Source organism: Sceloporus occidentalis, unplaced genomic scaffold, assembly GCF_023333645.1.
Source record: "Sceloporus occidentalis isolate IW3139 unplaced genomic scaffold, rSceOcc1.0.p SCAF_4, whole genome shotgun sequence".
Lineage (NCBI taxonomy): Eukaryota > Metazoa > Chordata > Lepidosauria > Squamata > Phrynosomatidae > Sceloporus > Sceloporus occidentalis.
Window position 1 is genome coordinate 162,699,939 of NW_028316984.1, and position 12,474 is coordinate 162,712,412.

General features: G+C 42.7%; 2 protein-coding genes across 4 annotated transcripts in view; one reads left to right on the plus strand and one right to left on the minus strand.

Annotated features, from left to right (window-relative positions):
* Window positions 1-3,315, plus strand: part of LOC149314944 (acetyl-coenzyme A synthetase 2-like, mitochondrial) — a 33,680-nt gene extending 30,365 nt beyond the window's left edge. For 2 of the 3 annotated variants that reach the window (XM_089522192.1, XM_089522194.1), the window contains exon 14: window positions 2,829-3,315. In XM_089522192.1, the coding sequence (XP_089378318.1) occupies window positions 2,829-3,005 (177 nt within the window). In that variant the 3' untranslated portion in view covers window positions 3,006-3,315. The remainder of the gene's footprint in view (window positions 1-2,828) is intronic. The other variant, XM_089522193.1, reaches the window with a different exon arrangement.
* A 96-nt stretch (window positions 3,316-3,411) lies between these two features.
* The window catches only part of ABCD4 (ATP binding cassette subfamily D member 4), a 29,740-nt gene continuing 20,677 nt past the window's right edge, over window positions 3,412-12,474 (minus strand). Inside the window, exons 10-19 of the mRNA XM_089522195.1 lie at window positions 12,165-12,256; window positions 11,464-11,547; window positions 10,883-11,085; window positions 9,248-9,339; window positions 8,981-9,017; window positions 6,684-6,733; window positions 6,079-6,131; window positions 5,902-5,978; window positions 4,628-4,743; window positions 3,412-4,516 (exon numbers count right to left, since the gene is read on the minus strand). Coding sequence (XP_089378321.1) covers window positions 4,448-4,516; window positions 4,628-4,743; window positions 5,902-5,978; window positions 6,079-6,131; window positions 6,684-6,733; window positions 8,981-9,017; window positions 9,248-9,339; window positions 10,883-11,085; window positions 11,464-11,547; window positions 12,165-12,256 — 873 coding nt within the window. The 3' untranslated portion in view covers window positions 3,412-4,447. The remainder of the gene's footprint in view (window positions 4,517-4,627; window positions 4,744-5,901; window positions 5,979-6,078; window positions 6,132-6,683; window positions 6,734-8,980; window positions 9,018-9,247; window positions 9,340-10,882; window positions 11,086-11,463; window positions 11,548-12,164; window positions 12,257-12,474) is intronic.

Sequence of the window (12,474 nt, forward strand, 5' to 3'; positions counted from 1 at the left end):
ATTTGCATCCCAACTTTTGTCTCAGAGAGCACAAGGTAGTCCTATCATCACAAGCACTGCCATTTTGCCCTCACAACAGCCTGGTGAAGTAGGTCAGGCTGAGAGGGTGTGGCTAGTTCAAAGACACGCAATGAATTTCACAGTTCAGTGGGCACTACAACTTGGATCTCCCAAACCCACTCTAACCACCACAGCATATTGGCTCACTTTATGAATTTTGATTGCTAGGTTGACTGTCACTGTGTAGCTCCATCACGTTTATCCCAGTACACACTTCAGCTTTTCATAGTTTAAGAGATGGCTCATTGTTCTGACTTCAGTTGGTTAGGCAGGGATGCTGTTTGCGTCAAGTACTGAATTCAGCCATAGAGAACTGGCTGAATCTACCTCTTTGGCAACTCTAGGGGGAAGCCTGATATGATCTCAGGGCTGTGAGAAGGATAGACTCTCTTTTATCACTGTGCTTTTGGCAGTATGGCAAGATGAAAAGTAACAGAGGAAGTGTTTCTGTAATTTAACTGTCCAGGAATGACAGCTGCATACTGCACGCAATTAAAAATATATATGCTTTTCTGCGTTGTGTATGTGCCTGGGAAAGAAAATATCCACATGGATATAAAATTGCTTGTTACAGAAATATCAAGATCTTGTATGGCACAATGTAGCATAATAGTTCTGCATGCAGAATTATACAAGAGCTGTCCATTGGCTGTCCCTTGCCATTCAGTGTTGTGGAGTGGGAGAAATCAGAGAAATATCTGGCTATGTCCCCATGTCTAGGCACAGAATTATTACATTATCCACTGAGATTCAGCAGTGTTCTTTATTTATCAATGACTTGGATGAAGGAACAGAAAGCATGTTTATCAGATGTGCAGATGACACCAAATTAGAAGTAGCTAATACCCAAGATGACAAGATAAAAATTCACGATGACTTTAATAAATTAGAAAGCTGGGCTAAAACTAACAAAATGAATTTAAACAGGGAAAATGTAAGGTGCTACACTTAGGGAGAAATAAATGAAATGCACAATTATAGGATGTGGGACACCTCGCTTGACAGCAGTACATGTGAAGAGATCTAGGAGTCGTAGTCGACCACAAGTTCAACATGAGTCAATACTGTGATGTAGCAACTGAAAAACCAATGTGATTCTAGGCTGCATCAATAGAAGTATAGTGTCTAGATCAAGGGAAGGAATTGAGGCGTGGGACAGACCGCCCAAAAAAGGCAGCCTGTGGCAGCCTAATTTCCTCTGGCGGGAAGCTGCAGCCACCAAACTGTGCAGCTTCCCTCCGAAGGAAAAAGAACCTGGAAAAACTGGGTTCTTTTAGCACCGCAGGTTGGACGTAATGAGTGCGGCAATGGCGTGCTCGTTATGTAAGAGATGGTGTGGCACTGTGCAGACGCCGTGATCACTTATGTCACAATGGCGGTGCTCGTATGAATGGGATGCTGCCATTATAGTGCCACCACGTTGTGCTAGGGTGAGGGACCGTGCAGTTGCCACGTGGTCCCTAACCCTAGAATCGGCGCCAGAACGGTGCATTTGGGCTGTCTGTTTCAGCCCAGTATCACTCTTTTCTGCTTTGGTCAGGCCTCACCTGGAATACTGCATCCAGTTCTCGGCACTACAATTCAAAAAGGATGTTGACAAGCTGGAATCTGTCCACAGATCTTCCTTGGTCCTCAACCAAAAGGGTGAAAGGTCTGGAAACCATGCCTTATGAAGAGTGACTTAGGGGAGCTGGATATATTTAGCCTGTAGAAGTAAAGGTTAAGAGGTGATATGATAGCCCTGTTTAAATATTTGAAAGAGTGTCATATTGAAGATGGAGCAAGGTTGTTTTCTGCTGCTCCAGGACTGGGACTCAGAGTAATGGATGCAAACTACAGGGAAAAAAGATTACACCTGAACATTAGGAAGAACTTCCTGATAGTAAGAGCTGTTTGACAGTAGAACATACTTCCTCGGAGAGGGGTGGAGTCTCCTTCTTTGGAGGCTTTTAAGCAGAGGCTGGATGGCCATCTGTTGGGGGTGCTTTGATTTGTGTTCCTACATGGCATGAGGTTGGGCTGGATGGCCCTTGTGGTGTCTTGCAACTCTATGATTCTCTGGAGGTCTCAGAAGATATCATACTTCTGTTTCTGGCAACAGTGACATAGCCAGACATTTCTCCCCCTCTCTCCAGTACCCATGGATCCAGAAGGATTTTAGTCTCTACAAGGGTGCAAGATGGCCAAAAAAAGAAAAAAGAAAAAAAAATGACACATGCAGACATCTGTCTTACATCTGTGTATGCCACTACTAGAATGCCAGTCACTGAGAGAAAGGCCATGCATGATTTCAAGTCCTTCTGTACTTCTTTTTGCTAGAATCATAGAATCAGAGTTGGAAGAGACCACAAGGGCCATCCAGTCCAATCCCCTGCCATGCAGGAAATCACAATCAAAGCATCCCCGACAGATGGCCATCCAGCCTCTGTTTGAAGACCTTTAAGAAAGGAGACTCCACTACACTCCGAGGGAGTTTGTTCCACTGTTGAACAGCCCTTACTGTCAGGAAGTTCCTCCTAATGTTGAGGTGGAATCTCTTTTCCTGGAGCTTGCATCCATTGTTCCAGGTCCTAGTTTCTGGAGCAGCAGAAAACAAGTTTGCTCCCTCTTCAATATGACATCCCTTCAAATATTTAAACAGGGCTATCATATCACCTCTTAACCTTCTCTTCTCCAGGCTAGAATAGAGTGGCACTATTACTTCCCTTGAAATTAGCAATGTAGGATTTCCAGTCTTCTTCTAAGACTTCCCTTTATTTCTGGTTCAGGTAGCTCGACGTCTGCCTAAGACTCGCTCAGGGAAGATAATGCGGCGGGTTCTGAAGAAGATTGTAGAAAACAAAACAGATGAGCTTGGAGATCTGACAACTCTGGATGACCAGGAAGCAGTGACAGAGATCATTGAGGGACACAGGCAACTTTTGCAGAAAGAGAAGGGCCGGTAACCTGAGTACTCCTGAGCACCAAAGGCTGTGTCAGCCAAAGTATTTTAAGAACATAATAATACAAGAAGAATCCTGCTGGATTAGATCAAAAAGCCTGTCTAGTCCAGCATTCTATTTGCACAGTGGCCAACCAGTAGCCTCTGTGAGGACATAATTGTAACACATTCGCTTGTTCCTGATCTCCAGCAACTGGTGTGCAGAGACAAGAAGAGGTCTGTAATCTTTTCTAAGCACCAGTCATTTCTTTTATACAATCCTTTGCAGAATGGATTTTAATAATACATGGTAAATAAAATAATATTTAAAGCAAGTAACAACATGTTTTCCCACGAGGAACAGGGAGCATATGGGTGACTGCTGAAGAGGAAAAAGAGGGAAGGAGGATGCTGATTAATACTGGACACCAGGCTGCTTTCTCTACGAAACCACTCTCAGGTGACAGTGTATACATATTTTTAAAAAACAGTGCAGTATTTTGCTTTTGGCTATTAGACATGTTGCCATAATCTCTTCTGGATTCTGAACTTTTAATCACTACTGGATGCACCCAGGGATGTAGCTAGGATTTTAGGAAGGGGGGGGGGGGTCCAGACTAAATGCCACCATTATAATGGGGCTTGAGTGCGGTGGTGCAGCAGCACACACCATTCATTTTTGTAATGGAAGGGGGGGGTCCGGACCCCAAGAACCCCCCCCTTGGCTACGTCCTGGATGCACCCTTTTCAAATAGGTATTTACTAAAGCCTTGCAGATTTTTCATCATTTCTCATTCTAGCAGCCCTGTAGCTGTAATTCTTTCTCCCTATGGAAACTAAACAGACAAACATTGGCATGGTAGAAAGGGCTGACATGATTTCCAGGGTTTCCATGTTCGTAACAGTCTCTGAGGGCTCTTTGTTAAATGTTCATTTGTTTCATCCTCAAAGAAACTGAATGCACATTTGTAGTACTGAGGTAATTTACCCATTTGTTGGCAACCAAGAACTGAGAGACTACTCAGCATACTGAAGACTCAGGCATCTTGTATGGTTCCTGCTTGGGCAAAGAACCTGAAACTAATCTAAAACATAATACACAGGCTCAGTTGAGAAGAGTTTGTGCCACTTCCATCAGTTTCGCTTCTACAGAACATTTTTCAAAGCTGTTTCTCATTTCAAATGAGATGCAATGGTGGAAAAAGTACCCTCTTCTTTTTCTTTTAGAAATCTTCACATAGTAGTCAAAACAATGCACTGGGAGCGTTTTATACAAAAAGCTAGAATAAGAACTCCCCTTATTCCCATTCTTCAAGCTGAAGGTCTTTCAGAAGCCTCACTAAGATTTGTTGGTTGTGAAATTTCAAGTCCATTGGTCAGAGGCCATCCTTTAGGCATGTTGATTTCAAGGCACTTTGGTAACTGAAGCCACTGGAGGATTTTAACTGCATTTTTTGCTGGAATTGTTCAATCTTTCTTGATTCTTGTTAATTCCCATTTTCCTTCTCCACACAGTTTCAACATCCAGCTGTGAAACTGAAATGAAATAGTAATGTTCAAAATGAGAGACATGACTTTTGGAGGGAGTTGCACCACTCTGTCAATATATTACTGCCTGGACAAATTAATTCTCCACACCCATCGTACCTTTTCTAGACTGCTGCGATGTCCCACACTGACTATAGTCATCCCCAGCTGGGCACAGATCTTGTACAGTTCATTCTCTGCAGCCTCTGTCAATGCACTGGTAGCTTCATCTAGCACTAGAAGCAAAAACAGAGCTCCCTTCAATACGGTACCACTCAAGATAACATCCAGTATCCCCTCCTTGGGTGAAACTTGACAAATAGGAAGATGCTGGCTATATTTTTGGATTTCTCAATCAGAAAAAAAAAAAACAGTTACAAAATTCATAAAGCAGTTTGGAATAGGTGGGATGTAGGAAGGACATGGCAAAAACAGTCTCATAAGTATTCCTTGCTTAAGAAAACTCCAAAATTCATGGGGTTTCCATAAGTCAACTGGCGCCTTGAAGGCACACACACACATATTCTCCCTTATAAACGCCTATGTATTTTAAGGCCTTCAGGAGAAGCCCTTATTTAACTCCCACCACCCTCAGAGACATGGCTGGTAGAGACACAAGAGAAGATCTTTTGTTGTCCTTCTGCAAACAGGCAAAGACCATTTTTATTCAGACAGGTTCTTGAACATTTAAGCAGAGTTGCTACTGAGGAGGTTCTAACCGGTTGAGAGTAGCTGTTTCTTTTTACTGATATGTCTTCGGAGTGATTTTAATCAGTTACACGTTTCAATGGTATTTCTGTATTTTAATTGTATTATTAGCCACCTTGACTTCCATTTTTTGGCAGAAAAATAAGATAGAAATTTAACTGTAATGAAAAAGGACCAAACAACACACTATTCTGCTATTTCTGGGCCCATACAGACAGGCCAAAATAAAGCTGCTTTGGGTCACTTTGGAAGTATGCTGTTTAAATGATGCATGCATCCTAAGAGGCCAGAAGCTGTGCCAAAACTGCACTCTAGTCTTTAGGACTGGAGCGTGGCTTTGGCGCAGTTTTTGGCCTCTTAGGATAGATACATACATCATTTAAAAAGCATACCTCCAAAGTGACCCACAGCAGCTTTATTTTGGCCTGTCTGTATGGGCCACAGTAGTTGTACCTTGAAGCAGAGCCCTCATTTCAGTTTGGGAAACATATGTCCTTTAGCATCAGAACAGTTAGGCAATGATAAAGAGAAGTTTTCTTGACCATTCAAGTCTTCCAAAGCTGATTCAGTCGTGGCCACTGCTGCCACTAAATCATTTTCTGCATTGCAAATATATTCCTCACTCAAAAATGTACACTTTCCTTAAGCAGGTTCTTAAGGGTTCCATTTGGGGTTTTCCCCCTCACCTGCATACTGGGGTTGGAGATAGAAGAGCCGGGCAAATGATAGCCTCTGCATCTCGCCTGGAGACAGAATATCATACCTGCAGCAAAGCAAGAAGTAAAATAATCTTGTAGTCCAGTTACAGCTCCAATTTTACTCACACAAAACCCCACTGCACACTTAGCAGGAAGAGGTCTTACCAGTTCCAGTCCACTGGCTGGTCCAAACCTCCTGTTCTCAACAACAGATCAGACTGTATCAGACACAGAAAATAATGCAGAAAATCAATTTGCATTTCAGTTTCAGTCAACATCTAAGCTGGACATAAAGGCATAAAGTCTTGATCCTTACTCCCCATTCCTACCAGGGTCATTGCTGCCTTGTGGCTATCTCCTATATATTCGTTGGCATCTTGTCTTCACTACAATGATTATCATTATTATCATTATCAGATTTAATTTAAATCTAGGCACACTTTGAACTTAGTTCAAGCCAGATATCTGCTGCAGTACCAGTTTTAAATATACTTATTCAGCCTCCAGAATGGAACAATGTACATGCTTGGAGCCAAATTCATCTCTTTCCTCATGGAATCCAGTCTACATATTTGGAACTGCAGAGAGAGGTTCCCAGGCTAGACAAAAGAACTTCTGGGCATGCTCAAGTTTTAAAACCTCTCTTTTTGGTAGTTAACGTTTGACATTAACAGTGTGCCTCCCAAAAGCATTTACAACCAACTTATTTCCAAAACTGGGAGAAGAATCAACACACTATGCCATTATCCTCATTCCCCCTAATCACTCACCAGCCCAGTCAGTTCCAAGAACCTCTGTATCCTTTCATCATCAGCAGAACCTATTATACAATAAATTACATTCATGATAATGAAATTGTTGAGGCTTCATCTTCTAGGGCTACATTACTCTGAAGCTGGTTTGAGGGGGGGGGGGGGAGCAGGGACCTCTGCATTTTTCAGGGCCAGCTGAAGAGATTTTGCAGCGTGAAGCAAAGGACAAGCTGCTGGACTATCTCTAGAATTTAACCAACACTCTCAATGGGAATGGAATCCTCTACATTAGGGCAGCAGACCAGTTTAGGGGAACAGTCCAGGCTCTATGGCACACAAAGTTTGCATTTCCATGACAGGGGAATACAGTCAGACCTTCATATCTGTGGGGCATCCATTCTGGACCCCCCTGTGGATACAGAAAAATGCAGGACCTTAAGTCTCATTGTCCCTAATGGCAGTGTGATGTGCGTGTGGCCACGTACATGCACTGCCATTGAGGATAACAAGGCTTGCTATCCATGAATGCTCAAATCTGCAGATGGCAAGCTGGTGCATTGCAAGGTCCCATTGTAGTTAGAGAGGCTCAGACGGGAGACTTGGGAGGCTGCCACTCCTGAGACACTGCCATCTGTCCCTTCAGATGGTTAACTTTGCCAAATGGTATGAGCAACCTTGATATTTCTATGAAGTCCTGAGTACTTAGATTATTTTTAGAAGATCCAAAGAAAATGAAAGATCTGAAAGTACCTTACATGGAGGAAATATTTCCCTACTGTTAACAATAGGATTTATTGGTGCATAATATATATGACAGTGGAACTCAGATAACATGTACGTATTGCTAAGAGACTTTTAGTTTCCTGCTTTGGGGAAGAATTTAATGTTTAGGAACAGTGCTCAGTAGTGAACAGACTGGTCATGCTTATCCTATCTATTGAAGAGATGAATTAGGAAATGAGAAGGAAGATAATTGCTTTGTACAGAAAACAACTCTCAGAGATTCTTAGGATGCAAAAGTCTCTGCAATTTTGGGCAGAGGATTACCAGTTTCGTCCTTTTTGGCACATCAGTTCCTGCTGCCAAGTATTTCTGTAGCTATAACTTTAAGCACACTTAGATTTAACCAGCATTCCCATTTAACTCATAATCTGAAACATCTTCAAAATACACATAAGAAGCAAGTAGGGTTGCAGCTTCATCTGCCATTTAAGCCAGGAATCTCAACTAAGAAAACTTTGGCAGTCAGAGAACAGGAATTATCTAAGAAATTAGTAGAATGTAAGACGCCTGTATTTGAGGAACAGCACAACAGAAACATGTCAGCTATTGGACACTGAAGAAGAAGCAGCATAGAAGGCTTGGAAGCCTAAAACGTACTAGTAAGTTTTTATTCATCACAAATGAATTAGATTTATATTGAGATGTTTTCCCATACTATCTATGGCCTGTTACAGACTGCCAAAATAAAGCTGCTTCGGGTCTCTTTGGAGGTATGCTATTTAAATGATGCATGGGTCCTAAGAGTCCGGAGGTTGCGCCAAAGCCACACTCCATTCCTAAGCACTGGAATTCAGCTTTGGTGCAGCTTCCGGATTCTTAGGATGCATGCTTCATTTAAACAGCATACCTCCAAAGAGACCCGAAGCAGCTTTATTTTGGCAGTCTGTAACAGGCCTATGAGAAGATTAGGGGTGCCTGTAAATCAAGCATTACTTTTATTTATATCATATATAAATATATCACTAAGGGTTCCAACATCTGCTCCAAGTGGTCTTTAATTTAATTTTCATTAACAAACCCTAATTTCTTGACACTCGTATGACATCACCAGTTTCCACAATAACATAATTCTTCCCTCATCTCATATGTACAAATAGAAGCATCACAATCAGGGTTAGATGTACTCTGGATTCAAATACAAACTAAATTCAGACTAGAAAACAAAATCCTGCATTCAGAATGCACTATGTAATAAGCACACCTACTTTGGTTTACTTTCGCTTATTTTGTTCAAATGGAAAACATCAATTCCCTAATCATAACACACTTAACAGCCTATGAAATTTTTCCTTTGCCTTGCCTTGTCTACACAGAAATCAACATCTCCAGCTAGCTGTCCATCTGTTCATAATCTCTTGCAAGTAATTTCTTGGATCAACTGAGTTTAGCAGGAGAAAAGATAAGGCTACTGAGAGAAGGCAATACAACCCAAGCATGCAATACAGGCACACATTTTGCGGGGAGAAATACAATGTCTGCAGAAGAAAGTTCAGTCTATTTGAAGGCAATGTTTCTAGTGCATTCCCACTCACCTGAATCTGGATAGATTTCCTTCAGGGGGTATATCACCTAAATTGGAGTAAACCAGACAAACTTCAAATGAGGAGCATTTATATCATATAAACAATGAAGAGAACAATCAACTATTATAGCTGTCTGCTAAAGGCCCTTAGATAACACACACTGGGCCCCTGTCTCTCTGTGGTGGAGTGTACCTTAAGAATGGATATATTCCTGTTATAGTAGTGGGAACATCTTACACAGGGGCCAGAGAGATGATACCTATCAAGGTAACCTACCTGTTCTCTCAGGGTCCCATCTGTAAAGAAAGGCCGCTGTGGCAAGATCACAATTCCATGTGGGCCAAAACAAGTCAGCATGTGGACATTCCCTGCAAAGATCCAACAGAAATGATCACAGTCACTTGTATATCACCTAGCACTTTCCAATTCATTACCACCACCAACACATCTTGGCAATTACTCACCCACCAAAGTCATCTGGTGATGGCTATCCCAGCAGGCCAACAAAACTATTTCCTCTCCATCTGGTTATTATAAGAAACGCTCTGGAAGTTGTCCCCCCCCCCCCCCCCCCATTTGCCTCCATCCCCATCTCGTATTCCTTGTATCACAAATCTTAAATTTAGACTGCAAGTTTCAAGGCAGGGGCTGTCTTTCTATTTAATGTGCTCTGAGAGCTGTTTTGCCTAAAAAGCAAGTTAGAAATTCTTTAAAGTAACTAAGGAATTATATTAGTTAAGTAATTAACATTATAGAACTGAATAAACACTTCAACGCTCAGTATCATCCCTCATGTTGCACATTTTGGGTACAGAAAGGGAGAAAGAGACTGAAATAAAGGAGCATGGCTAGCCTTAGACCATTAGTGAATTCATGACTCAGACAAGATTCTAACTGAGAGTAAATCCTTCCTGCCCTTTACACACACTGACTTACAAGTGACTATTTTACAGTGTTTCATCACACTGCTGTCTAGCCCAGCATAGGTTTCCAGTCATGCAATGCAAAAGTTTTGCCTCATGCTCCTGTACGCATGGGTGTGTGAAACATACACTGTAAGAAGACCTGACTCATAAGGTGATTAAAGGCCCAGTACAGACTGCCCCTTTGGGGCGGCCTGCACACAGCCCTTTGCGGCATGTATTGGGGCCAGGGCAGCCACACCGGCAGCCCAGAGGCCCCAATCCAGCACTTTTTGGGACCAGGGAGAAGCGGCAAAATGCCACTTCTCCTTGGTCCTGAAAAGGAGTGTCTTTGGGGCTTAATGCTCAGCCCCTTTCTCCTTGGCATCGTTCCCGCAGCTGTTTGGAGGTTGTGGGAACGAGGCGCTCCCCCAGAAGAAGCTCCATTTTGGAGCTCCTTCCCACGTGGTGCCCAGGCCGCCATAAGTGGCCTGGGGTGGTGCGAAGCCATGACACACGTGCTGCACTGTTTGGATGCGGCGCGCGTGTGACGTAATCATGGTGGGCTCCGTGCGGACGGGATGCCGCCATGATTACACTCCCATCACGTTCTAGGGTTAGGGAGCATGTGGGTGGAGCACCCCGAGGCAACCCTAGCACGTGACGGGGGCATCACATAAGGCCCGTCTGTACCAGGTCAGAGCCAATAAATGAGTGCTGCTCCATGTAGCAAAAGCCACCACACTGGAAGCTTACAAGAAGTGCTGATGTAACCATCCATTGTTTCACCATGTTTAAATAGGACAAGTGAAGGTCTGATTGCTGAACAGAATAATTGGCAACATCAATAAGAACCCAGCTTCTGGAGTCATGCTTCACATGGGCTCTTCACTAGTCCACATCCAACCTTTGTCCAGCCAGTCCACAAGGAATCAGTGTTCTACCCACAACCTGCTGAAAGGGCTTCCCTTTAGCAAAGCACCATTTCATAGAAGCTGATGGTACTTACCCAGCTTGCTCTCCCAGAGACCCCCAAGGACACGGAGCAAAGATGTCTTCCCTGTGCCTGTGTTCCCAGTAATTAGCAGATTGTCCCCTTGTGCGACTCTCAGATTTAAGTCCTTGATGAGCAGCTTCTCCGAAGGTGCAGAGATAGAGACTTGCTCCAGGAGAAAAGCTGTGTCACTGGAAACCATCTTGTCTTTGGAAACACTAATAGTATCCAACCCCACCAGAAAGAGAAGGAAACAGGTAAGTAGAATGAAGGAGAAGCAGACAATCTTTAGAAGAGTCTCTCCCAACTTCAGGCCTTCAAGATATTTTGGTCTTTCTTCATCTTGAAGCTTTCCAGGTTTGTTGTGAAGGGCTCAGCTCTTTTCCCTAAACAGCATGGCAGAAGGATACCTAAAATGGAGTATGCATCTGAGCTGCAAGATAATTCTATTACTCCAGAAGAAATGCCAAAATGCTCAGCTATCATTTTAGTTATCCCTCCCCCAACCCTGTGGAGATACATACACAAACAAAGCCCAAGAAACATACAGCTAGGAAGCCTACATCCCACACCTGACGCTAGCTATTGCTACTCACATGCCGAAATTCCATTTGGCTTGCAATTCACAGTCATTTTGTTTCTTGAATAGTTTCAGCAGCATTTCTTGCAGTTCCCCAATTCTTCAGAAATCATTAAATGAAAGAAAACAAGATGGGAGGATAAATAAATGTTTATTTGTTGAATAAATGTCTATAGCGCTCTTTAAAAAAACACACACACACAGATCCAAAGCCATTTACAGTACTATGCTCAAAGCAGTCCCTACACTGAACACAACAGGCCTGATAAGAAGTCTGACCTCTAAAAGAGTAGTGGTAGTTAAAAATTTATTATAACACACCAAAAATAGATAACATTGTTCATGCAGTCATAATGGATACCTGAACTACAGGTATATAGCTAGATATGACTAGGCCAAGACACCTGAAGATAGCTGAAGCTAACTGATCAAAGAGGAAGATTTCAGATTTTATTTTCTGTGGCTGCCTTAGATATTATAACTACAAATGTTCAGCCCTTTATGTCTGAACAGAAGGGAGGTGCTTCCTTGTCTGTATCTTCTCAAAAGATACCTTAGAACAACTGCAAGTGCACTGGGATTCACAGAGTCTAATGAGCCGTATGGCCCTTGATGGATTCATGAATAGCAGAGGCTTCATTTGTTCTTCTGGAGTTCAACACAAAGATACATACAATCATACAACTGCCTTTCAAGCAGCCCACAAAGAGGACTCACCTGTGTGTGTACCCAGCCACATCAGACAAAGTAGTTGAGAGGTCAATGAGCTGACTAAAGCAGCCAATCAGGTAAATAGAGACAAAGGCATTCTGGAAGGGGAAAAAATACTGCTGCAGAAGTCTCTTCACTTTCAAAACTTTTACCAAATGCTGTACTAGAAAATGAAGGCCAATTGAACCAGTAAGGCATCTGAAGAAGTAGCAAGTCTACGAAAGCTCATGCTGTTAACTTCTTTATTTATGTTAGTCTCAAAGGTGCAACAAGATGATCTCTGGTCAGGCCCCACCTGGAATATTGTGTCCAGTTT